The sequence below is a fragment of the Sciurus vulgaris genome, assembly GCF_902686455.1.
Source record: "Sciurus vulgaris genome assembly, chromosome: 14".
Taxonomy (NCBI): domain Eukaryota; kingdom Metazoa; phylum Chordata; class Mammalia; order Rodentia; family Sciuridae; genus Sciurus; species Sciurus vulgaris.
The window spans coordinates 11,870,976-11,897,309 of NC_136475.1; the positions used below are offsets into that span (position 1 = coordinate 11,870,976).

Here is a 26,334-nt window from a genome sequence, read left to right on the forward strand (position 1 = left end):
CAAGAATACGTGATGCTGGTAGTGGCCAGAGCTGCCAGTCAGCCACACGACCACAGGGGCAAACGACCCACAGCCTACAGTGTACGGTATCGCTGTGGTGTTTGGTGGGTTATGTGTACCAAATTCATTTTCAGTATAGGATATGCTCAGCTTATGTTGGCTTTACCAGGAAGTAACCACACTGCAAGCTGACGGGCAGCTGAATGGTTAAATGTGAGAAGACAGGAACGACTTTAAGGCTGAATGATTAAAGAAAAAGGAACCAGAAGTGAAGATTTTGAAAATTCTCAGCCTGTGCATGTTGCTAAAAGAAAAATAAAAAAAAAAAAAAAAAAAAAAAAAAAAAAAAAAAAAAAAAGAGAGAAAGCAAATTCAGAGAGAGCACCGAGGATGTGGTGATCAAACTCCTGATACAGAGAGGAGGGTGCATGTGAACCGTGGTCCTGATGGGCCGTGTCACTGGAAACCAGCATGAAAGGAAACATGAGATGTGACGAAGGCTTCCAACATTCACTCTCCGGTGAGAAAGGGAGGAGGCATCCCAAAGGCAAGTCGGAGCTCATCAAAACCGCTACTCTAACTACAGGCCCAGAATGCACTGCCAGGGGGCGAGGCCACCTCCACCTGCTTCACAGGTGGGCCACTGCCTGGCAGAACCACAGGGGCAGCACTGGAGCTGAAGGGGAAGCACAAGCTCAAGGGCAAGGCCACCCTGGGGAGCCATGCGGGCGACTGGGCCACCCCAGTGGGTCTCGAAGGAGGGTCTGCTGCCCCAGAGGGATTGGAACATCAAACCCAAAAGGATCATTCTGGAACCATAAGACCTTATGTCAGTACCTGGGTGAGAGACCCGCCAGGGACGCAGGGGGCCTGGTTTGATGGTAAAGCTCCCTCGGCAAAGCAGCACGGGCAGCACAGGCTGGCTAGAGAGCTGTGTGGTGCCTTGGAGCAGAACATGCTGCAGGCCAAGGGGGCAGAGCCAATCCTGAGGATCAGAAGGGGGTTCCAGGGCCTCGGTGGAGGTGGGGGCTCTACCATTCCAGGGGCCTATCTGTCTGTCCGGGGCGAGGTTGGGGTCAGGAGCCACAGTGAGAGCAGGTGGTGGGGTGGCCTGTCCCAGACCTACTGGGAGATGTCTGGGAGGTATTTTGGTAGCAATCTCTACTTGTTTGGCAAAATATCTTTGGAAAATGAGCCAAATGCCAGAGGGAGATTTCAAAAAAAAAAAAAAAGAAAAGAAAAAAGGAGAGAAAAGCCAGGTGGTTTCTGAGAGAAAATGCTACTTTAATTAGGACTAACTTTAAGGCCTTAAATTCACATACATGGTTCACACTGGTCCTTTTCAGACAGGAAGGAGGCCGTCAATCAGCTCATCACCTCTGACAGGATTTTAACAAGACACTGCTAAAACTTTATAGAAAGATAACTTGACATTACATCCTTGGCGTGTCCTGAGGGGGAAGGGCCAGGTCACGCTTCCAGTCCCGTCCTGAGCAGGCTGAGCACACCTGTCCCAGTCGCCAGGCCTCAGGGTCACGCGCAGCCCTGGTGCCCCTTCCCCTGGAACTGCCGCAAGGATGGGGTTTGGCACATGTTTTAAATATCATTTTCCTTTCACATTTACAAACCCGGGCAGCGATTCTGAGAAAAGGAAGGTGGAGGCTGCCTTTGAGGAGAGCCAGATGGCGCTGGGCTGTCCTGTCACCTCTCAGGGACCCTCGTGTGGCTGTGGCTTGCTCCTCGGGGTGCTCCCTCCGTGCCTGGAAGACATTCCTGGAGGCTGTCTGGGCCCAGGATTTTATTGCTGGTGAACTTGACGACCTAACTCCTGGCCAGTTAGTGGGGAATGGTGGCATCAGCAGACAGGGGTCTGGTGGTGGCCGTTTTGCTGAGATGAAAGGGCACTGAGCGTGTAAATGGCACTGGATTCTGTTTGGTTTCCTCCTGGCCGGTCCATCACACCATCAGAGGAGAGCTGGGTGGAGACTCCCCGCCGCCCACCCAGACGAGGCGGATTGGAGGGACCCAAATGGGATCCACAGCAGCCCGAGCCCCCAGCCCAGCCCGCTCCTCCTTTCCTGTGCCACATTCCTTCCAAGTCCCCCAAAGGTGTCCCCCTTCCCAAGTGGAAGCCTCCACGCCAATCGCTTTCCAGAATTTTACCTCTGACGCTAAGTGAGACAGGCGGTTGGCAGGCAGCGGCTCAGACACGAGCACTTGCGTTGCACAGGCATGGGTTCCGAAAGAGGGACTGCTGGAACTGCTCTGGGATCACCACTGAATGTCACAGGGGCTCGGTGGTCCCAGAAAGGACCATCTGTTATAGCAACGCCAAGACGAAGGCCAGAGGTGTCATCTCGTGACTCGGATTTGATCCCGCCAGCCTCGGCAGCTTCTGCAGTCCCTCAATTCGCTACCCCTCCTAAGAGGGCTAGGTACCACTTCTACAATCCACTGGTGACAGGCGAGACCACCCTGACTGGCCAGAGGAGCCCTGGCTGTGGCTGCTGCCACGACAACTGAGGGCAATGGCTCCTGCTGCTGCCACACCTCCTGGTTAGTCCATCGGCCAGCACGTGTGTGGTCTTCACTCCTTGAGGTGAGTGAGGGCCAGTGGCATCCTGGTAACAGGTGGGGGTGGGACCTGGGGGCATCTTACATCCAAGCTAAGTGCACACAGTCTGGGTCCAGCCTCACTTGCTCCCAGGACCACGGGAGGCCTCGGAGTCCTGAGGAGAGGTGCGAGAGAGTGTCATTTCTGTGCTCAGATCTCCACCTGGTTAGTCCCTGGTCTAACACAGACATCTGGATTCACAGGTACTATGCATTAGTTTAGCAAAAAATCTGGTTTCTGATACCCAAAGAGTTTAAAGTCCCCTTCAAAGCGTGCATACAGGCGCCGGATGTCTCGTTTGCTGATGCCCAGAAAGTAGCGCTCCACCTTGGTTCTGTTGTAGGCGGTGATGCCCGGCGGGATGGCTGGGTAGGACACCAGGTGGTCTATGCCAGCCTCCCTCAGAATGTACGGGGCGTCCTCCTCCAGGGTCTCGTGATGCCCGATCACACTGTACTTTATCTCACAGGGGGCACAGAGTTCTACATAGGTCACCCAGTGAATGATGTGGTCCCCAAACTGAAGGTCCAGCCATCTGTGGTTTGGATCACCCAGATAGCGCACAAAATCTTCAAACTGGATCCCCCGCGTCTCTGTCCGGTTCTTCCTGTATTTCCGGATGATGCCAGGGGCAATCTCATGCCTGTACCAGGGCTCAAACCGGGGATTGTGGACAAACTTGTCCTTAAATGCAGAAATGAGTCTCTCGAAGGGGTCTCTGACGATAAAAAACTTGAAGTACGTTTTCAACCTAAGGAAAAAAATAAAAACAGGTTAACTCAGTGCTGTTGGAGACTACGGCTGAGAGGGTGGGGAGAGCAGAGAGTTAACAGAGCAGCGTCTGCAGAGTGTGGAACTCTGGCTGGGCCCAGCCCCGCATGAATGTATTTCATGTATCTCTTCCTTAATCCACTCCAAGATTCTGTGCGTTGATCCTATTCTTAACCCATTTTATAGGTGGGAAAACAGAGGCTCAGAGAAGTCAACTGTCAACGGCCATAGTACTCACTCCCGGGAGTCAGTTCATCTATGTTTTATTTTACTGAATAATTTGAAGTTCCACGAACCTTTAAATTTTTTGTTCTTGGGCAGCCACTTGTCAGGGCAGGCCCTCTGAGGGAGTCAGGGATAACTGAGGGGCAGCCCTCTCAGGATGCATTTTGAAACTGTCAGAGGGAGGAAAAGTAAGAGGCAAGAGGGGGCGAGAGAGAGTGCACACTCCAGCCAGCAGGGAGCGGGGCCTGGTGGGGACGGGGCAGCGGCGTGCTCGACACAGTCCCGCAGGAAGGAGGGACAGCACTGCACTAGTGGAGCACCCACTACATGCAGAGACCACCTGCTCCCGCTGGCCTGTCTTGATGCACTGAATCTCACACAAAGGCCCCAGAGGTCAGTGCTCAGGGGACAGCAGGTCACTTTGTGCCACAAAGGACTTCGGGCAGGGGTTGGTATCCAACTTGCCAGAGCCAGAATCAATGAAGGGAAGCGACCACAGAGCCAGGGAGGCCAGAGCTCAGCTAGAAGCCCGATACGCAGGTGCTGCTGCTGCTTTCTGGGCCCTCTGGACCCTGCGCGACAGGGCCACCTCATAGCTGGCGGGAGAACTTTCTCGTTCACTAGTGAGGGCCCCCATCCTGGCTTCCCTGCCCTGCCTGTGCTGGACCCAGCTCCTGAGGGACGCCCTGCACACAGATACCAAGCTTTCGGGGGGAACTAAACACCAGGTGAGGTGTCCCCACAACCAAAGTCCCCTTCTCATGAAGAAAAGATCACGCTCGTCAAGAACCGAGTCGCTTTACAAAATCACAGCAGGACGCTGTTAAGATGATGTGCGCTCCGGGGGCTGCAGGATGCAAGGCTGGGAAAGGTGTTCTGAAGTCCTCGGAGGGTTTGAGCGAGGACGGGCAGACAGATGCCCGGCCGCTGTCCCGGCACAGCCCGCAGCCCCCGGAGTGACCTGGAACACATGCCAGTGCCAAGCGGGCCTGCGTTCGGCGAACGTTCTTCAGGGGTTTTCAGGTCCCCCTCACCCCTGCTCTTACCGCTTCTGAATTTCTGCTTGGCTAAAGGAAGAGAGGCGAGGGAGGCCATTCTTCTCGTGATCGTGAACTACGCTTTCGGGGATCTCTCCGATGGCAGGAAATGCCCCTGCAGGAAGACAAGAGAAGGCGTGTCACTGCCCCTGAAGAGAGGTGCCTGCCCATCTCACCTCACACAGGACACAGGACAAGCCCACCCCCAATGCCCACGTGTGTGCCTTTGAATTCCAACTGCTCCGCTGGCAGGATGGGGAGGGACAGAAAGCTCCAGGTAATGCACAAGCCAACCTGGCAGAGAGAATCATGGGAGGGCAGGGGAGGGCACAGGGCAGAGAACAGGACAGCGTCTACTCCTGGCCAAATATTCCATTAAACGAAGCCTGGGGTGTGCAGACAGAAGTCCTAAAACCAGCGAATCTTTACTCTGAGACTGCGGCAATCGCCAGCAGGGCAGGACTGGGAAGCCTAGTAACCTCACAGCATCCCAGCACGGCATGTGGCAACGGCAATCGGTGCGGGAAAAATTTGGCTGAAGTGCTGGGTGCAGTGACCCACGCCTGTCATCCCAGCAGCTGGGGAGGCTGAGGCAGGAGGATCATGAGTTCAAAGCAGCCTCAGCAAAAGCAAGGTACTAAGCAACTCAGTGAGACCCTGTCTAAATAAAATACAAAATAGGGCTGGGGATGTGGCTCAGTGGTCCAGTGCCCCTGAGCTCAATCCCTGGTCTCTCCTAACCCCCACCACAAAAAATCTGACTGAAGTCACCCTAGTGTGATCCAGGTAAAACAGGGATTGAAGGAGGGGAGGTGTCTCTGAGGAGGAGGCAGGAGAGTGCCAGTGACCACCGGCCATCTTCAGGGCTAGCTCTGGGACCACACTGCTGCAGGGAGCCCAGTCAGTGTCGATCTCAGGGCTGGTGGCCGGGCAGGCTGTTCCTTTCCCAAAGTGGAAATGGAAATAAAGGCTCACGATGCCGAGAAGGTTTTGCCACGCCCCTGCAAACCTTCACGTCCAGCTTGGGCTACTGCCGTGTGGGGCTCCAAGTCCTGGCAGGGGAGACGCTCGTGGCCCTTCTCAGCGGGGCCCCCAGCATCCCTGCTCATTCCTGGTTCCCGCCCCCAGGGGTTTACCGCCTTAGCCTGGGACTCTGCTGTATGGGGTGGCTGGCTACGAAGTGGCCAAGGTGGCAACAGCTCTCAAGGGCTCAGCAGAGCCGGGTACGGTGGTTCAGGCCGACAGTCCTAACTACAAGGGAGGCTGAGACAGGAGGATCAGGTTCAAGGCCAGCCACGCCAAAGAAGTAAGGCCTTGTCGTCGAAAGGAAAAGAAAGACGTACAGAAGGGGGACCAGAGCAGAGCCAGCTCTGGATCTGCACCGAGGCCACTCGCTGCTGTCCCCGTCCAGCTGCCTTGAGGATGGCCACCAGGACACTCATTTTACTACAGAGCCTGGTCAACTGCTCCAGTTTTTCCCTTGGTTTTGTTTGTTTTTCATTTTTTTAAGAAATTTAGTGTACAAGCCATGCCGCTGCTTTTCTAACAAATAAGATGAGGAGTTCTGAGATGGAGCATCGTAACTAAACGAGTTGGGTAATAAACATCCTCTCGAAAGCAGTTAAGTTTTGTTCTCATCAAACATTTGACTGTGACTAGGTGTTGAGGTCAAGGATGGTGCTTTCATTTTGTTCATTTTTAATTTAATTTTTAGTTAATACATGAAAACACAGAAACCGTACATATTGCTTATTTTTTTGTTTGTTTGTTTTGTTTTGTTTTGGTGCCAGGGATTGAACTCGGGGCACTCGACCCCTGAACCATATCCCCAGCCCTATTTTGTATTTTATTTAGAGGCAGGGTCTCACTGAGTTGCTCAGGGCCTCACTAAGTTGCTGAGGCTGGCTTTGAACTCACGGTCCTCCTGCCTCAGCTTCCCAAGCCGCTGGGATTCTGGTGGTGCTCTGAGACCCCCCCCCCCCCCAGTGGCCACTCCTTTCCTATCCTGCCTTTGGAAGTGGGCACTTCTTTAGATTAGGATGCTTCACGCTGCCGTGGCTGGTTTGTGGGCTTGTAGGTACACTCCTTGCTTTCGACTAGATTTCTAATTTGTTCTGATTCTGACGATCCCAACATACTGCCAGGGCAGGATGTGTCACCCTCTTCTTCCCTGGCCACACTGTGAGAAGGCAAGTGGTGGCCAACACTGACCAGCAACTCTGAGAGCAGCCCAGGGAGCTGCAGGCAAGACGTGAAACCCGCAGTGCCCAGGGTCTGACTCCTGACCCGGAGTCCACTGCTAGTGGCTGGAAAGTTCTTTTTGAAGCTGAACTTAACAGAGTCCATGATTATCTTTGATCAGTTTAGACTAACTGGACTTTAAACAAAAAAATACACCTGCAGTCTGAAGGAGCAGCGTGTAATCCAAACTGCAGGACCACTGAGCCACAGCCTCAGCCCCATTTTGTATTTTATGAAATCTCTTTTCTGTTGACTCATTTGTTTCCAAGGGAACATCTGATTTCCTGAAGCATGCTAACTTAATCCTCTGAATATACAGAGATGCTTAGTGGAAAATAAGGTATTATTTCTTTCTACCCAACTGGCATAGGATTCTTGATCAGCAGGTGAACAGGCCCCAGCTCCACATGGGGGCTCTCGTACCAGGATCTGGGGTATGGGCCCTCCTCACTACAGAGAGGGCACCATGCAGCCTCCTGGGGACTCACAGTGTGGTGGCCTTGAACACTCAGCAGGTGACTTTAGGGATCCAACATAATGCATCAACATCAGGGGGTTAGTCAAGCTGCCTGAGGTGGGGATTCTACTGTGAAAACCAGAGACCCTGTGTTTGGCTCTGTGGCTTTGAAAATATTTGCCATCCACGATAACCTCACCAAGGGCCAGGGTGCAGCTCAGGACTGACACCTGCCTGGCACGCAGGAGGTCCTGGGCTCTACCCCAGCACCGCCAAAAATTTAACGTATCCATCAACTAACCCTACCAGCTCTCAAAGTACAGCACTCATAGGGAAAGAGAGTGACCACAGAGAACCATCCGGAAGGCTGTCAGGCTTTTCCAGCTTTTCCTTTGGCCCCCTTCCCTGCTCCGGGGCCCCTCCCCAGGCCAACGTGACAGGCGGACGCACCATTCAGCACGATCAGCACTTTCTTCCACTGGGTGTTGCCCACTTTGGGGGTCTGGCAGAAGAGGATCTTGTGCTTGTCGCAGACAAATATTCGGTCGAGGACAAACTTGGAGACCGGAGTGTGCGAGAGGTTCTTCAGGGCCTCATCCCTGCAGACGTTTCTGATGAGCTCCAGACGCTCCACGTAGACCAGAGGAGCAACGAGCTGGCTGCTGGGAGCCACCTTCCCAGTGGGCTGTGCACGCTGAGGAACAGAACAGGCACCAGGGCTTGAGGGAAGGCCACGGACGGCGGGCGCGGGGCCTGAGCAGCAGCCAGCCAGGCCTTCTCTTCCCATCCACGGCCACTTCTCTTTTCTGCGACTTCACTTGGTCTCCTGAAGCATGCAACCTTAATCCTCTGAATATACAGACGCTTAGTGCAAAAAAGGTGCGATTTCTTCCCACCCCACTAGCACAGGATGGTGGCCCTGCAGGTGAACGGTCCCCTCCCCTTCTACAGGGTGGCATCCCCTGCTTCCAGCCCCCTCCCCAGGCCTTTCTCAGGGCCTTCACTGCCCTGCTGAGTCCCCAAGATGAGTCGGTGCAGGTGGCCAGAGGAATAGATGCATACTTGGTTCCTCCGACTTCCCTTCTCAAGAGAAAGGTGACTTAGAAAAACAAAAAAGATGGGAAAGCTCAAGTTCCCAGCAATGGCCCACACCCTGAAGCTGCTCTGGAGCCTGAGAAACCCTCCCTAATCAGAGACCCCTGCTCAGTCCACCCAGCACTCCCTGCCGAGTCTGGACTCGGTGCTCGGAGGCAGCTCAGGGTCTCAGGGAGAGACCTGGAAAGCCTCAGCTGCGGAGGGCAGAGGGAGACAGGCCAGGACACACGGCTGTTCCGTAGCCTCGACCCCAGTGAGTGAACTGTTCCTCCGCGGCTCAGGCCGCAGGGGTGTGTCCGCCCCAGACGCTGCCGGGCTCTCTGAAGAAGTGGCTGAAACAGCAAGCCCTGCTCCCAAAGCCGCTCCTTTGGCCCCTCCAGCTGTGGCCCCATCCCCTGCACTTTGGGATGCCTCTGCTGCTACCTCTATTTCTTCCCTTGTGGCTACACAGAATTTCTTCCCAGGATCTCAGAGCAGGTGGTTCCTCCAAATCAAACATATCAGGTGGACCCAGCCCTTGTGTTCTCTTTTAAAACGCACTGGTTTGCCAGGCAGTCAGTTTATGGGGCAGTTGGAAGAGCCCATCCTCTCTGGACACAGGCCTTCTAGAACACCCTAGAGTAGGACATGGGATGAGAGAGGTTCCGCAGGCCAGCTGCTCCCCACTCTTCCTTGATGGATCTACAGTGACCAGATTCCCCAAACCCCTAGTTCGCGCCCACCTTTGGATCCTCTGCAAAATGCTTCTCTTCTCGTAACCTCCCGGCTTCCGGCACAGTTGTCAGGAACAGAAACTCCTGTTTGGCGCTGTACCCTGGAAGACAGAGAGGTTGACATTACCTCTCACCAAGGAACAGAATGGGGGTCCGGGGAGGGAATTCAGGGCTGCTCTACTGCAGAGATATATCCCCAAACCACCCCTGTTTTTTGAGACAGGGTCTCGCTAAGTTGCTTAGGGTCTTGCCAAGTTGCTGAGGCTGGCTTCAAACTTGTGATCCTCCTGCCTCAGCCTCCCAAGTCACTGGGATTACAGGTGGGCGCCACCATGCTGGCTTCTCTGTGTTATTTCTTCCAACTCTGTGTGGCTCCGCGATCACCTCCAGATAAAAAAAACTTTAACATACAAAACAAAAACAATCAGCTTTCACATTAGTTCATGAAGCTGGGGCCCTCGAAATCAGACTAGAGGAATCTTATCCAATGCTTGTCCAAGGTAATAATTTATAACAATCTGGATCTGCGGAAACCTTTGGGGTAGAATTTGACAATAATCTGGGGCGTTCTGCACACAGAGAAACATGTACTTTCAAAACTCTGCAAAGCCTCCAAATTAGAAAAAGTCGATATTAAATAAAGGCTAAGAACCTAATTAAACAAAAGAATATTTCACTTCAAAAAAATTCAGAGTCTACCCCTCTTGTGTCACTGAGAACCACACGTGGTCTCTGGTGCCGCTGTGCCCACCTGCCCCAGCCTGGCTGTTAAACCCCCTCCATTCAGCCGATGAGTAGCCTCCCTGTCCCTCTTCTCCCCTCCCCGCTTAAGGAGGAAGAAAACACCCCACGGCCATGGCTATAACAGCGCTCCCCCCACCTCCTCCACGGGCTACTGGGTTCCAGGGCCTCCTCTCTGCTGCACATCTTAACGAATCACACTAAAAGCTTTTTTCCTTTTTTCTCTTGTTTGGTGTAAATGCAAACTTAGCCAGAGCTGTCGTGCTGCTCGTACCTGCAACAAGGATGGAGAGCATTTTTGGTGTCCAAATGACCCAGGCAGCAGGGCCATCGGCGCCCGGTGCTCCCGAAGCACTCTGGGATGGCCACGGCCTCATTCCGGGTTAGAGCTGGCATGCTAATGGGTTTTGCAGACACTTAAGCCCCCTCAACAGCGCTCCGGATAGGGAGATGCGTCCTGAACTCTAAACACCCGGGGTCCAGTGACTTTTTGCAAAGCAACCTACTTCATACCCGCAGAGCACACAGAATGGGCCATGGTGGCTGAGGACGTCCTCAGCTGCCAGCAGCCATGCCGGTCATACCCGTGTCAAAGTGTTCAGGATTCCAAGCTGCCGGGCGCCCAAGCCTGACTCAACTGACTCGGATGAAGACAGCGCTCGGTTTATGTTTGCTTTTCCTTTTCTTTGCTTTGTGGATAGCCAGTTATTTTCAGCCAATGCCGCCACCCCTGCTGGGGTGACAGAGGTGGCTCTCTGCCCCCTGCCCCTCAGGAGTGAGTCCCCAGCCCCAGGTCAAGGGGTCTCGTGCCGTGGCTTACTCCTGAGTCCGTCTTCGTTATGCTGTTTTCTAACATGTCTGCGTTTTGCCAAGTGAGGTTCTGCTTTGCTTTTTACAAGTGACCGTAACCCATCTCACGGATGCTGCTGCACACTCAATCACTGTTGCGTTCTGGGTGCTGGATGCACGGGGAGGCCCGTGCGTCGGCAGTGCAGCCGTGTTCGGGGGAAGATCACCAAACGAGAGCTGTAACCTAGTCAGCAGCTTTAGTCCACCCGACGGATGAATAATCTGAGTGGACTGCCGGATGGCCACTGTAGACAGGTGGGGCACCGGGAGGGAGTAGGTCCTGGGGTGTGGCTTGCATTGTGTCTGTCCCTGTCCCTCCTCCCCAGCCCCTGGCTTCCCAGCTGCCCCGAGCTGAGCAGCTCTCCTCCACCATGCCCTTCCGCCACCATGTTCTGCTTCACCTCAGGCCCAAACGACGCCAGCCAGCCAGCCAGTCAAGGACTGAGACCTCTGAAACCGTGAGCCAGAATAAGCATCTCCTCCCCTAAGTTGTTCTCCTCAGGTATCTTGGTCACCATGACTGCCAGTCACCAAATCTTATAGCTCCGTCCCGTGCATGAGCTACGTGCAAGGAGGGGTGCAGAGGCTCTGCCCTGAAGGGCACTGGAGAACGCTGAGAGGCTGAGTGGCGGCCGAGGCCTGGGAAAGGAGTGAGACAGAAGAGAGGGCAGGGCAGAGTCTATGGACGCACTGGCCCCCGACATCATGTTCTGAGTCTGGACACACCAGGCCATCGGATGTCTGTCACTGGGAGGATTTATTCTCCTGTCATAAAGTCCAACGGATGCTAGTTCGACATGACACTGGAATTTGCTGCGGATAAACCACTGCACACGCATCACTGTGGCTCCATGGCTGAGCCGGGATGAAAACCATCGCTAAGAACAATGGCAGATGTTGCAAGAAGCAGCAGCTCAGGACCTCTCGGCTCCAGTGGAGGGGAGTCGTGGAGAGCAGGCAGGTGAGAGGAAAACCAGCCCGTCCCGTGATGGGGATTCTGGATCAGGGACTGTTTCCCAGAGGACGGCGCTGGCAGGAGCTGCCCCAGGGACACCTGAGCCACCTGAGGCCTCCTAACGCTGACACCGGGGCTTTCCATGCTTCGTGTGGCAACGGAACATCCACGAAGGAGCCCCATGTCGGGAGTAAGCTAGTTCCTCATAATAAGCCTTCACAAGGGGCTTCTGGCCTGAAAGCAAAGCTCTGTGGACATGGAGGACATAAACTCCAGCATGGAGACCCTGGCGGCCACCACTGATGAGCCTCTTCCAGTTTCCTGATCCACCGGGGGTGGACTTTCTCCTCTGAGGGGCCCCAGTGAGACTCCAGGGCCAAACCCACTGAACGGAGGGGCCGTGTGAGGAGGGAGAGGCCCACACTGCCGCCAGCCCCCGGCCTTCCTCGTCCACGTCGGGACATGGAGACGGAATGTTCAGAGGTGAGATGATCAGATCACAAGACCTGTGACCTAACCTGTCCATCCTCGCGTGAATGGACTAACTGGGTGGTAACCGTGGGCAGGTGGGGCATGGCTGGAGGTGGCAGGTGTCTGGGGCTGCCCTGGAAGGGCTCATGTCCCCTGTCACCCTTTTCCCTCTCTCTCTGCTTCATGGGTACGAGGCGGGTGCAGCTACCCTTTGCCAGAACCTTCTGTCATGATGTGCTGCCTCATCTTGGGCCCAAAGCACTACAGTTGGCCAACCGTGGACTGAACCTCTGAAACCATGAGCCAAAATAGGCTTTCCCTCCTCTGAGTTGTTCATGTCATTTTGGTCACGATGACAAAAAGCTGACTAACCCAAGACCCTGCCTGTAAGCGCATTCCCTCCACTCAGAACTCAGTCAACAGACACCCCTGCCCCTGCCGGGATGCCAACCAGGTATGAGACAAGACCCTACACGCGTCAGAACAGGCTGGGTTACAGGGTGGCATCAGCCCACAGTGTCAGCAACGTGACCACAGAGGTTCCTCCCTCCAAGTTCACTGCACACTGCAGGCAACAGCCTCCTCACCTGAACCCCACCTTGGGGAAAGGGGTGCAAGGCTGATCATGTGTGGCCCCGACACCATCCAGAGACAGCCACACAGCCGCCTCCCACACCAGAGTGCAGAGGAAGCCTCTCCAACCTCCTGAAGGCTCAGAGGTGCTGACCTCTGGCCAGCAGTACTAAGGACATTCAGAGACCGTTTCTGCAGGTTAAAATCCTAAAGGCTTTCCTCTTTCCTCCTGGCTTTTACCGTCAACCCTTCACAAGTGTTTGCTCCCCTTCACGAAACCCTCTTGGGCTTCCACACCTTCCTGACAACACTGAGCATAAAACCAGCAACAAACGGGCTGAGTGTCAGCTCATCCAGCAGACCCAACAGGCCGCGAGCTGTCCTTTAAGAGCTCTTTGGCAGAGACTGTTAAATGACAGCAAGGACACATATTTTATTTAACTATTACTTTTGTTTTGGTGTGGTTTGGTTGAGGTGGGGGGTCTCACTAGGGGCAATATGGCCTGCTGCCCAGAATGGTCTGGAACTCCCTGGCTCAAGCGATCCTCCAGCCTTGGCCTTGCGGTGGCTGGGACTACAGGTGCATGTCTGTGCCCAGCTTAGTTAACTATTATCAATGGCAGTCTCTGAATTATGTCACACGCACTCATACCTCTCTACAGAAAATAACACAAGTGACTTCACTGGATGGCCTGCCCGCAGTGCTTTCCCCCTGGGAGGTGACATTTAGGAAAATCACGAACAATATGTGCTTTGTATTCTCAGCAGCACTTGATGCTTTCCGTGTCCTGGCTGTGCTGATGAGCTGGCCCTTGGCGGGGCCCCGCTCCTGCAGGCTGGACTCACCTGGTCTCAAGCAGTGTGAGGCAGACACGTCCTGCAAGTGGCTCTGGAATGAGAACCACTCTCAGGCTTCGCACAGGACTGAAACTAGGGGTGGCATACAGCTGTGCTGAAGCCAGTGCAAAGCCTGAGCGGCCCTGGCCAGAGCCTGCCACACACTCCCTGCACATGCCCAGCACCTCCAGACCAGAGTGCCTCCTGGGAGCCTGTCCGAGCAGAGTGTGTCCATTTGGTAGAAAGAACCCTGAAGCTCACATAAGCCAATGACGAGGACATGAGGTAGAATCCGCCTGTCAAGACTGCATCTGGTGCTGTTCATCCAAGTGTTCACTAACAGGGGTTAAAAATCCCCCAAGACAATCTGACGATACACAGTTAAATGACTTTCCTTCCGCTGCCCTGAAGGTGACCTCCAAAACACAAGTGCCACCAATGTGGAACACCAGCTGGCACTCAGGCCTGCTTTGCATTTGGGCTGTGTCTCTCTGGCCTGAGGAAGAGAGCAGTCCCAAGCTAGGAGCTGACGCTGTGTTTTGCTGCCAGGCCCTGGGGGCGGTGCTGGGAGGGGGCTCTGCTCCCTGCTCCTTGGGCAACACGCTGGTTACAGCCACACAGAAAGCACCTTCTGGGCTAGGTGCGGTGGTGCCTGCCTATAATCCCAGAGGCCCTGGAGGCTGAGGCAGGAGGATCCCGAGTTCAAAGCCAGCCTCAGGAACGGCAAGGCGCTAAGCAACTCAGTGAGACCCTGTCTCTAAATAAAATACAAAATAGGGCTGGGGATGTGGCTCAGTGGGCAAGTGCCCATGAGTTCAATCCCTGGTACCTGCCCCAAAAAGGAAGCAAGCACCTTCTGTGCTGGATGAGGTGCTTGGAAGAGCCTCCACCCCTCTCTACTCCCTCTCCCACACTTCTGTGGCATGAAGGACTGGGGACGTGCATGTCCTGGGCCCTGGGGTAGCTGTCCCTTTGTGCGCGCCTGGGAACGGTGTCGCAGCACGAGTCAGTCTGCCCAACCCCTGCAGCGGGAAGCACACCTACCATCTGGGTCTTTAAATGTCAACGTGATGAACTTGCTGGCCACCATGAACATGAAGATCACCCAGAAGCACGCGGCCAGCAGGAGCCACTGGTGGTGCATGATGTCCGTCGTCAGCCATTCAACGACTCTTCCTGCAAAACACAAGCGAGAGGCCTCTGCTCCTCACGGGTAAATCGATCAAACCCAAGTAGGACGAAGGGCGGGCGATTCCAGTGAACAGGATCAATACAAAGATTCGAGTCTCTCACCTGACAACAGTGGGTATTGCCACTCTTCCCTAGTTAGTGGATAATACTGAAGGATCCATTTAATAATTAAATTAAATCTCAACATCCTAGTGGAAGGCAGCCTAGGAGAGAATGCCATCCCTATTTGCTCTGGGAACCCAGGACGAGATTTTGCTATTGCAGATCTGCCCGCTGCCTGCCAGTTGGCTCAGGCTAATGTCACAATGAGTTCCGTGAGGGTCCAGAAGCAGGGCTGCAGCAGGAGGCTTGCCAAGCACTAGACCTTGGCTGGGGGTGATTCGCGGAGGGCAGAAGCCACACTGAGACGCGGCAGCCACTGGTCATGTTTAAAGTCCTGACTGGCTCCAAGGCGCAGCCACACCCAAAGCATCTAAAACAGCAAAGAAATAAACACCTGTGCCTCTCGCCTCGGGTTCACCTGCCTGCAAAGGTGTGCGCGGAGCCTTGGGGATGGGTACTTTTCATGTTCTCACGGCCTGGGAGTGACGTGGGCACATCAGTCGGTCCTCAGCCCGTCCCAGAAGTCGCACTCTGCTGCAGGGGACATATAAAGAATCAGGAAGTCATTGTTGATTCTCAGCAAGAGACAAAAAAAAAGTGTGCTTCATTTCTTCTTTAACACGGTTTCTTCAAGCCTGTCCAGAGGGTCTAATGATGCCACCCTGGGCTGCATGGGTTTCCCGCTAACTGGTCCTCAACACAGTGCTGAGCTCAGAGACGCCTTCCCAACCCCGCAGGGTCAGAGCTCAGCGAGGACCCGGGGAAATAACCCTCCTCTTATCTCTGCGTGTGCACCCTAGGATCTCACCAGAACCCAGCGTTGCACACCCAAATTCCCTCCTCAAGGACTACAGGTGGTGATCTAGCCTCCACCTGAGTACAGCCAGGGAACTCACCACCTACCAAGCTACCTGTGTCTTTACAGGGCACCTGTGAGTCACCCAAGGTCCCTGCTCACTAGACCCAGGGTGTTTCCTGGGGTCCCCAACTGGGGTTTCCAGACTAAATAAATAAAAATACAGGATTCCAGGTAAGTTTAAATTTAAGAAAAACAGCAAATAACTTTTCTAATATATCCCAAATATGGCACAGAATATACCCACATAAATTCATACCAAAAAAAGAAAAACAAAAAACGCTCTATTTTATTGTGCTCATGTATCAAGCCCAGTGTGCTTCCTGGGGGATCCCAAGCAGGATTGCCAAATTAGACAAGTAAAAATATGGGTCACCCAGTTGAGTTTAAATTTCAGGTACATAAACATATTATTTTGGGTATAAGTATGTCTGTCCCAAATATTGCATGGGATATACTTATACTGAAAAAGTTATGTGCTGACTTCTGAGATTTGAATTTAACTGAGTGTTGCAGTTTATCTGGTGACATTCTGCAGCAAAGGGCGTGACAAATCCCCTTCCAACTGCCTGTGCCACTGTCCAGTCTCCAAAAAGTCCCCCTGTCCTCCCCTAATTCCTTGTTGGAGGAAGCACAGCACATGGTAGGAAGTCCTACCTTGGAGCAAATCCCTGCTCCACCGCTCACTGGCTCTGTGACAGCCCTGTGTCCCACTCTGACCCATGGCCCACAACCTCCCAGGTGACCACGATGCAGGTAGAGGACCAGCACCCCCTGGCCCGCAGCAGAGCCTCAGAGGGCTAGGCTGACCAGTTTCCGGGCACTCTTGGGGAGCCTCTGGTCTCATCTACGTCCTCCTAAGCACGGGTGCCAGAAATGAATGCAGGGCGCGGTTGGCCCCAAGTCACTGGTCCCAGCAATGCCCGCTCTGTCATTTGTTCCATGCCATCCCTGCACACCTCCTAGGTATCCAGCCCCTGACCCCCTTGCCTGCATGCTGGCTGGCTTTAGGGGGTTTTATAGTTGAAGGATCTCAGCTGAGTGCAGCAGTGCACACCTATAATCCCGGGACTTGGGAGGTTGAGGCAGGAGGATCACAAGTTCGAGGCTGGCCTCAGCAGCTGAGAGAGACCCTGACTCAAAATAAAAAATAAAAGGGCAGGGGATGTAGATCAGTAGTAGAATATCCCTCCTTTCAATCCCAGGTATTGAAAAACAAAATCCTAGTCTTATCTTTCTAATGGAAACTGGTCTTCCCAAGGGAGTCTGCCCACCCAACTCCCTCAAGATGCAACAGGAAGACAAGGAAAGAGAGCCTTCCTGAGCTGCAGGTGCCTCCTCCCCTCTGCAGGAAGCCAGGCAGCTTAGGCAGGATGTCCACAGCCCACCTGGGTGAGAACCCAGAGCAGCACGATCCACCCCCCAGCTCCCGGCTCCTCCCCCAGGCCAGGGCCAGGATGTGACCCAGGCTTCTCCTTCCCAGTGGGTGGCCAGGGTTTGCCACAGAACAGCTCTCTGGGCCCAGGGTTCTCCTCGGTAAGGATAAACAGCCAGTTGTGCATGCGCCAGGGCATGGAGACGCCCGGGGATGCACCTGGCATGGCCCTGCTCAACAGGGCAGCTCCAAGGTGTCCCTTCAAGTGACGCTTTCATTTCCAGAGAGTCCAATCTCCAGCCAGCGAGAGCCCTTGTGCTTCCCAGCCTGCTCCTCCCGGGATGGGAAAAGGGCATTTGTAAGGCTGCTCCTTCCTCCTGCACCCTTGGCTACCGTAGCCTCCCGCCCTAGGAGGGTTCCCTGTCACAGGGGACTCTAGGGGGACTCAGGATACTATGGTTTAGATATGAGTTGTCCCCCAAAAGCTCATGCAAGAGGTGAAATGATCCAATTATTAGAGGTGTGACCTAATCCGTGGATTAATCCGCTGAAATGGATTAACTGGGTGGTGACTCAGCAGGGAGGGTGTGGCTGCAGGAAGCGGGTCGCGGGGTGTGCCTTTGGGTTTATCTTTTGACCCAGGTGGGCAGAGTTCTCTCCCTCCCTCTCTGCTTCCTGGTGGCCACATCATTCGGAGCTTCTTCCCTCAGCCACGTTCTGCATCACTTCTGGCCCACGTTACGGAGTGAGCTGACCGGGGACTGGAACTTTGAAACTGTGAACCAAAATAAACTTTACCTCCTCCAAGTGGCAATTCTTGTCAGGTATTCTGGTCACAGCCACACAGCCAATGACTCAAGCAGGGTTTGGAACGTTTTGCATGCACCAGCCGCGGCCCCTTCTCCTGAGAACGCCCGCCCTTGGTCTTTACCGGTGCATCACGCATAGCCACACGGGGCAGACCGCTGCTGGCCAATGACCCTGGGTCCTGCTCAGGGATCTGAGTCTCTGGATACTGGGCAAGCAGCGGCTCCCCACCCTGGGGGCAGAGGAGAACAGGGACCTACCCTCCTCACCTAGCCCCTATCCGGCTCCCTCACTGCACCAGCCCAGCCCAGCTCAGGTGCTTCTGCAGGGCGGGGTCTGCCTCCCCATAGGAACGTGAGCTCATGCTGCTTAGCACCTGGGTCCAGAACAGTGCCCGGCGCACCGTGAGCCGACAGCATTATTTACAGCCACCAGGCAACTTGTTCAGGAGACTCTGAAGAGCCGTCAGCCTGCCAGGCCTCTGCCCTGGGATTTCCAAACTTCTGAAAGAAGAGGCTGTCTTTCAGTCTCGAAACAGTTCTCCCACCTCCACTACCGACTTAAACCACTAACAGAGACTCAGAAGAAACCAAAAGCTACGAGGACCTCAGTGTTACTTCAAAATAAGATATTTCATAGGTCACAGCACGGCTACGAATGTGAATACACACAGAACTTAAAGCACACTGACTGGTGGGGGTGAGAAATGATGGTGGAGTCCCAGTACTTTTATTATTTAAATTAAAACACAATAAAGTCAATTGTACAGATCTGAGTGTCAGGACACACCAGTACAGGGAAAGGCAGCTGCAGGACTGAATGCATGATCCTCCTTGCTAATAAAAATACATATTCTCTGCCTCTCTCTCTCTCTATCCATCCATCTATCTATCGGTGAATTATGTGATTGCGCACACACACAACCACACATTTGTAATGCACAGAATAATATTAAGAAGAGAACGAGCTGGGTGTGGTGTAATCCCAGCAGCTCGGGAGGCTGAGGCAGGAGGATCCTAAAATCAAGCCAGCCTCAGCGAAAGTGAGGACCTATGAATGATCTCACTGATGAGCGGATGATGACACATAATGGGGGGTGGGAGGGGGGCAAGAATGGAGGAAGGAGGGACTGTACAGAGGGAAAAGAGGGGTGGGAGGAAAAAATAACAGAATGAATCAAACATCATTACTCTATGTAAATGTATAATTACACAAATGCTATGCTGTCACTCCACTTACAAACAGAAACAACATGTATCCCATTTGTTTGCAATAAAATTAAAATAAAAAAAAAAGAAAGAAAGGGAGGCCCTAAGCAACTCAGTGAGACCCTGTCTCTAAATAAAATTCAAAATAGGGCTGGGGATGTGGCTCAGCGGTCAAGTGTCCCCAAATTCAATCCCCAGTACCACTCCCCCCAAAAAAAGAAAAAAAGAAAAGGAGAGGTCATTTTTTTCTTTACACATTTTTGTGTTTAAAAATATCTTACAATAAGCAGATAACCTCACAACAAAAAACAATAAAATATTTCAAAATGCCACCTATGTCCACATGTGCTGGTGGTGTGATTTCTGCTGCTTGGTTTTCTACCTCCCTATTACTAACCATGGCGTCTTTGCCACTTCATACTCTACGGGAAAGGATGAGACATATTTTCCTAGCCGGGAAATAGTGTGGCGAATAGGCATAGCCAGGGCGTATCTGGATATTTGACAGCTACATCTGTCTTTGTGAGGCAGTTTTATTTAGTCGCAAAAAATGATTCAATACTTAAAGTCAAAACTGTAGAGAATAATGTGACAACACCTGTTTACATACACTCTAATGGTTTTGCTGTGCTATTTTTTTTTAAAGGAAACCAAGTGTCGCAAGGACAGCTGGAGCCCTCACACCCTGCCTGGCCCCACTCTCCCTCTCCCAGGTGGCTTCTCACTACAAGGGACACAAGACCTCTGGCAGAAGCAGCAGGCAGATTTTTTGCTGTCCAGATAAAGCCCAGGTGGCCTGGGAGGTGGGAAGGTGACTTTACCAGGCCTGCTGCTGGACAGGACATGTGGCTGTTCCAGAGAAGCACAGGCCAGGCCACGAGGCCTGGGGCCTTCAAGTGCTTCAGTGGCTTTTTTCCCCCATAGTCTGTAGTGAGAAAATTCACGTGTTCTACAGAGACTCAAATGAAACAGCTGGCAAAGACCGGGTTAAAATTCTAGCTGAACCAGGACTTGCTTTCCAAGTCACATGCTGGGGGCCAACTCGACAGACGCAGGGAGATGCATCCCGGGCCCCCTCGGGACGTCCACTCCCCTCAGGTCTGCCACAAGTGACCCTCGAACATGAGCAGATGTGCAGCAGAGAAGTCTAAGGACAAAGCAACTGACAGCTATCACCTCTCAAATGCAATGAAATCCACTCATCCCACAGTCCAGGTGTCGGGGAGACAAGTGAGTGATGTCCCACAGACACGCTCAGCCCCTGTCCTTGGAGAGCTTGAACTCCACCAGAGGGAACCATGAGTCAGAGGGGCTACCCGCGCGGCGGTATCAGAGGGACACAGTGCCACGAGAAGAAAACGGGACGGGACCCGGGCAGAGGTCGGGGACAGCGGTTGCCTCAACAGGTGAGGGGGTAGGGTCCAGGCCAGCACCAGGCCTGAACAATGCAAGGAACCACATGCCTGAAGTTCCAGGGCCCTGCCAGGGACAAGGCAGTCCCTAGGGTCAGACAACCTGGGCCTCAGAACCGAGGTGGAATCGGTCTTTTCCTTGCACGTGGATGAAAAGGCACCAAAGACTGACTTACTGGAAAGGAAGGACGACGGCGTGGGCCCGTTTTAGTGTGGCTTACACTCCCTGGCAGCAGAGTGGAGCACGCGAACAGCAAGTCCACTCAGCCATGGCCCGTCTCCCCCACGGAGGAGGCGTTTCTACCCGTTGTTGCCTGGGTCTCTCGAAACCAGTGAAGGACCGATAAGAGCCACGACTGATTCCTGGAAGAGGGGTGTGTCAGCTAACCACGGTGCCATCTGCTTTAAGATCACGTGCCCAAGGCTCAACAGCTTCCTGACCTGATGTCCAGGGCAGCGGTTCCCGGTCCTGGTTTTACGTCAGGACCACCTGGCAAGTTTTTGAGACACAGCAATGCCCTGGGCCCCAGGAACACCCCAGCCAAACAGCAATCTCTGGGGTGGCCCCCAGGGGGGTTATAAAGGTCTGCAGGAGATTCCTAATGAGCAGCCCCACGGGTCCGCAGGTCCAGGTCCCCCAGCCTTCCCAAATGGTAATGCCATGTGGCTTCCTGGGGATCTTGTTAAAATGCAGATTCTAGGGGTCCCGCGTGAGAGCCACTCAGCCACCACCTCCCTCTCTCTTCAGAAGAATTGGCAGCACCAGCTCTGCTAGTTGATGAGAGTCTAGTGATGTCCTCGATTCCATGTGTGCCAAGTAAACAGCATAAAGAGGTTTCATTACAAGTTAAGACCTTCCATCACTGTCCCCATTTCACTCTCTCTCCAGCCCTCCCATCCAAGGGTAACCAGATATCTGATCTTGGGTGGAAAAAACACCCTAATGTGCCCCATTTTCTAAGCAAAAAGAAAGGTACCATGAATTCACTTAGTCCTGCTCCTCCGAGCCTGCCTGGCTCTCTGCATCGCGTCCTTGAGGGTGGAAGTTCTCCGTGGGCTGGTCACCCTCCAGGGTGATTCGGTCAAGGTCCACTATGTCTGACTGCAAGGGGCCTGGGGCCCCTTTCTCTGGGGCTCTGCTAAGGCCACTGCTCTCCCACAGCCAGGTGACAAGTGGCCTTTTAACAGCCTGACATTTTCTGTAATTAACTCCCCTTTGCTCAAGGAGCCAAAACAACTCCCAACATGCCTCTTGCAGCTAATGGTGGTGGCAAACTGGAGTGTGCCGCCCCTCAAAGGGCACCCGAGGGCCAGGAGGCGGCACATCCCTCTTCAGAGTTCTACTTCCACCAATAAACGGGATTTCCCCGTGTCAAGAGGCCAGGACCTGATCCAGGCCAGAGGGTCAGGATCTCTGTAAACCCATGAGGCAGCACCGCTGGTCAGTTATGGGAAAAGTCAGGCCAGGGAAGCAAGTACAACTGAACCTACGAGAAGCCCTGATCTCTTTCCTCTCTCTCAAACGAAAGAAAAACGGCACATACCGACACGTTAGTAATTACTAACAAAGGCTACGGTGCCACTGCCATCTTTTGAGCCAAGTTCTTCCTCCCCTGCGTTTTGAGAAGATGCTTCGAATTCATTTCGCTCAGCTGCCAGTAACATTCCTGCCAGGAACGAGCCTTTTCCTCCTTGGAGTTGTCATCCAGAAGCACAAAGCCTTTCCTCCGGTGCAGGAGAGTTAGATACCACTTACCACGCCCTACTTTGAATCTGCACGCTGGCTTAGTAAAGGCTCTGCAAAGTCCTATGGTAAACAAGCCCCTTTAACTCTGTTTAAACAGGCTTTTCCCAAAGGCCCTTCATTCATTTGGTGATATTCACCTAGTGCCAAAATATTGCTGGGGACTGTCCTAGTTACCCGCAGGACACAGCAACACACACTGCTCACAGGGCTCCATCCTAACAGACGCCCCAAGCGAACAGAGCGAGTGATGTGTAGGATCACTGGAGCCAAGAGAGAGGAGCAGCGGGGGGTGAAGGTCGGGGTCTCTGGGAGGAGACGAAATGGAGAAGAGTGGAAAAAGGAAGGGAGAGACCATGGTCTGAGTCCTAGAATTCCAAAAGCCACAGGAGGCCAGTGTCCCTTGTGCAGCGTGCCCAAGAGAGGAAGGGAGAATCCGGTGAGCAGTGTCGCAGTGGACCTTTGCTGAGAAGGAATCCCAGGGCCCACCCCATCTCACATACACCTCGGGCATCAGAGACCCAGCGTTCAACTTTAAAACACGTCCAGACGCTAAAGGAAACTTGGAGCAAAAAAACTAGGCAACGCACAAGGTAATCCTGGACTACCAGAGAAGGGATCCAGACCCGAGGGCTGGCACAATGGGGACATTTTTGATTGTGGACTACAATGTATTACCCAATCAATAAAGTCATCAAATTCCAACGTAATAAGGCAAAGTATAGCTCATGAATTTATAATAGAGAGTTGTATTACATACTACCAAGATTTTTAATTTCATAATAAGGTTTTCTCTCAATCTATGGTCAGAAATTTCCTTTGTCTTCTCTGACCCTGACCTTCCAGTTTACTGCCTTTGAATGACTGGTCATCCTTGGTTAGCAGAATGGAAACACTCCCAATTTTGTCCAGTGAGGAAAGCACCTGCAGTTAAGGAAGATTCTCAGGAGCAAAAACAACTAAGCATAGCAGATACCTGCACGGGGTTCAGTGTGTGCCAGGCACAGGCCTCAACAGGTATTAACTCACTGCAGGCCAAGCATGTGCTCCGATTATTATATTTCAGGGAACATTTCTATGTGTGTGCATATTCCTACTCAAGAGTTTTAAGTTCCTTAAAATATCTATAAGAAAGGAGGCAGCAGGAATACTGAATGGCAGAATCTGAAATAACTGGTGAGCTCACATTCTCCTTCAACTACATTCTAAGGTGGGATGCGGGGCTCATATTTGCTGGTATTTTCCCTGCCTGTTATTGTATAGCTTAATTTAAAAAATAACAAGCATCATTAAAAGTTGGTAAGTCAACTTTCTTAATATACCTTGGTTTATACTTGGGAAATAGTTTAGTACTTTGATTCTTCAAGGGTATTTTGCAAAACAGGTCTCTTACAGACCAGGTGATATTTGGATTTCTTAGTAAATGAATAAATACTGTAAATATACCAAGATAGCTAGCTGTTTAGAAGTCATTTTTAAGTAAGAAAAATGAAGTATTTCGTAGCAAAAATAATCAAATCCTATTCTGTTTTACATGTCTCATATGGGGTAAAGGATTCCTGTATAAGATGATCAATTATTACAATGTGAGATGTTCTCTGGATTTTGTATTCCTTCAAGCTATAGCATCTGGCAGATTCTAGACAAATGTCATATGATGAATGAATTACTGGAAAGAAGCCAAATTCATGAAATTAGATTACAGACTTAATTGAGTTAGCTGGCAAAATAAACATACAACTGCCTGATTCCAAAAACTCAATGAAAAATTAAAAGCAACTTCATGTTACACAGCTTTAAAGACTAAGCTTCATATACTCTCCTCCACATTATTGCAGACCTGCATGAGAAGAAAACTGACTCTCTTGGTTCTGCAATCTCTTAAGGTCCTGCATTCACCCATCTCCCCTGTTTCTATTTCTGCCTCTCTCCAATCTTTTCACTGCACAACCTCCTCAAAGCACTTGAAAAATAATCTGAATATAAAACTGCAAATGGTAAATTCTAGTCTCTGTTCAGTTTTGCAAGCACTCTTACTTTCATTTCAAGGAAGAAGACAATTTTTCTCTCGGGTATTTAAGATTCTATCCTTCAGGGTCAAGAGCAAAGATGGAAAAAAAAAAAAAAGAATTTTTTCATCTTGCAATTGCAATTCAAATTCTGAGCCAAGATGGACTGAATCCTAATTATACTGAGGGGGTCTGTGTGGGGGAAGGGTGGGGATATTTCTCTCCTCTTTTCTTTTTATCCCAGGCACCTGAAAGGATTGAGTGAGTGTTTGGTGACCAGCAAGGCAAAGGTAAACTGAGCTGCCTTATTTTAAGAATGTCTGAGACATTTCTCACTCTGGCAGTTAAAACTGACCAATGCAATAATCCAACGCCTCATGGCCCCAAGCCCCAGACTTTGGGTGTTTCAGACAAATAAACCTTTATGACAGAGCGACTTAGCTAATCAAAACCTGGCTGCACCCCTTTCTATTCATTGCCCAGCCCTCTCCTGCCTTCAGCAAACTTAGAGAACAAAATACGACGGCTTTTGGAAGACCTGGTTCATCTTTCCAGCCAGAAGTGCAGAAATTGATGCCTCAACCTCCAACTTCTGACAGGCCTCTCCACGGTCAAAGTCAGAGGCTGAGAGCTCTGAAGCCTGGCAGGGCGCGTGCATTTGCAATGCCTCCTTCCCCCGGCGCCCACCGAGGCTGCCGCTGCGTCGTACACCTGGGGAAGGTTGCACAGGTTCCTTCCTCCCTACCTTCTCGCTCAGCAGGCTCCTCTTGTTTCTCCCCCCAATGACACAGGCACATTCCCAGCTGGGGATGGAAGAAGTCAATCACATATGGTCCAACTCTCAATGATTCCGCCCATCCCGGCATCCGGCACAAGGACGTCGCCTCATTGCATAATTAAGTGATGAAGGCTCTTCGGCGAATTCCTCGAACTAGGGAGGTCCTTAAGTCGCCGCGGCACACTGGGGGGCTGCTCGCCCGAGAGGCCGGGCCGCCCCTTTTCCCATCCCCCGGGAGAGCAGGAGGGGTCCGCGGAGCCTCCCTGCGGGTCCCCGCGCTCACCCTCCGTGCAGCCCGCGCTCGACGGAGTCCGCAGGCTCCGCCTCGGTCCCGGAGGCTCCGCTCCGGCCTCGCCGGCCTGCGGGCGCAGCGCGCGTGGTCCAGCGTCCCGGGAACGCGGAGGCCGCCCCGCCCCAGGCCTCCGCGCCGCCGCCCGCCGCCCGCCGGGCCCAGGGATGTGGCGGCGGCGGCGGCAGCGCCGGAAGAAGAAAGCCCAGCGCGCGACGCCGGCTCGGGGGGCGAGGCCGCCGCCGCCGCCCGCGGCCTCCGTGCCCGTCTGGCCGTGCGCGCTGCCGCTCGCGCGCGTCCCCGCGCCCTGCCCGCGCGCGCGCCGTCCGGGCCGCCGGGAGGAGGAGGCGGAGGCGGCGGCCGGGCCCCGGGGCTCCGCCGCTGCGCCCGCCGCGCCCGCAGTCGCCCTCCTTCCCGGGAATCCGAGGCGCGCGGGCCCTGCGCCCGCAGGCTCGCTGCCCGGAAAGCGCGTCTGGTTTTCAGAAGGCAAAGAAAATGCCAAACTAGCCAGGGCAGGAAGTGATCTTTTTTTTTTTTCTTTTTCTTTTTTTAACGTTCTAAACTTGGGGAAGGCCACGCTGCCCGGGCCGGGCGCTGCCCAAACCCATGGTAGGTGCCCGGGTTTCCTCGCGGGCGCGATGGGCGACTTACAGCTGCCTAAGGCGCGGCCGAAGGGCCAGGTGGCGCCCGCCTGTAAATCCGGCCACTCTGGAGGCTAAACCTAGGAGGATTTCAAGTTTGAGGCCAGCCTGGGCAATTCAGCAAGACCCTGTCCGGAAACCAAAAGGTAGATAAAGGAGTAGGAAGAGAGTGACCGGGTCCAGTGCCGGCGGCGTCGGTTCAGGTTTCAGTGGGGAAGGTCTGGCTGCAGGCCGGCTGCCAACTTGCTGTGAGACGACCTTTACAGGTTTGGTGCTGATAGCTCATTCCACTTGTCTTTCCAAGTAGCACCCGTGAATTCAACTCCTAGGAACCCCTATTTCC

At 53.1% G+C, this 26,334-nt stretch overlaps 1 protein-coding gene across 4 annotated transcripts; it reads right to left on the reverse strand.

Annotated features, from left to right (window-relative positions):
* Positions 1–1,263: 1,263 nt before the first annotated feature.
* Positions 1,264–25,628, reverse strand: CHST10 (carbohydrate sulfotransferase 10). Of its 4 annotated transcripts, none has more exons than XM_079111014.1 (7): positions 25,345–25,628; positions 15,291–15,406; positions 14,624–14,751; positions 9,163–9,254; positions 7,796–8,039; positions 4,657–4,762; positions 1,264–3,365 (listed from the first exon to the last, which is right to left on the reverse strand). In XM_079111014.1, exons 2-7 carry the CDS (start codon positions 15,335–15,337, stop codon positions 2,828–2,830), a joined length of 1,155 nt encoding a protein of 384 aa, XP_078967140.1. In that variant the 5' UTR covers positions 15,338–15,406; positions 25,345–25,628; the 3' UTR covers positions 1,264–2,827. The 4 variants fall into 4 exon arrangements, with proteins under 4 accessions (XP_078967140.1, XP_078967141.1, XP_078967142.1 ...); XM_079111015.1 differs by having other exon boundaries at positions 25,029–25,628; XM_079111016.1 differs by lacking the exon at positions 25,345–25,628 and adding an exon at positions 17,323–17,446.
* Positions 25,629–26,334: the final 706 nt, after the last annotated feature.

Bases quoted from the DNA above. Each gene is read 5' to 3' on its own strand.
- CHST10 (XM_079111014.1), bottom strand. From the start codon at position 15,337: ATGAAAAGTACCCATCCCCAAGGCTCCGCGCACACCTTTGCAGGCAG. The intron at 8,040-9,162 runs GTGGGCGCGAAC...TCTGTTCCTCAG, and splicing joins ATTTTGCAGAGGATCCAAAG to CGTGCACAGCCCACTGGGAA. The intron at 4,763-7,795 runs GTGCGTCCGCCT...GTCTTCCTGCAG, and splicing joins AGTGCTGATCGTGCTGAATG to GGGCATTTCCTGCCATCGGA.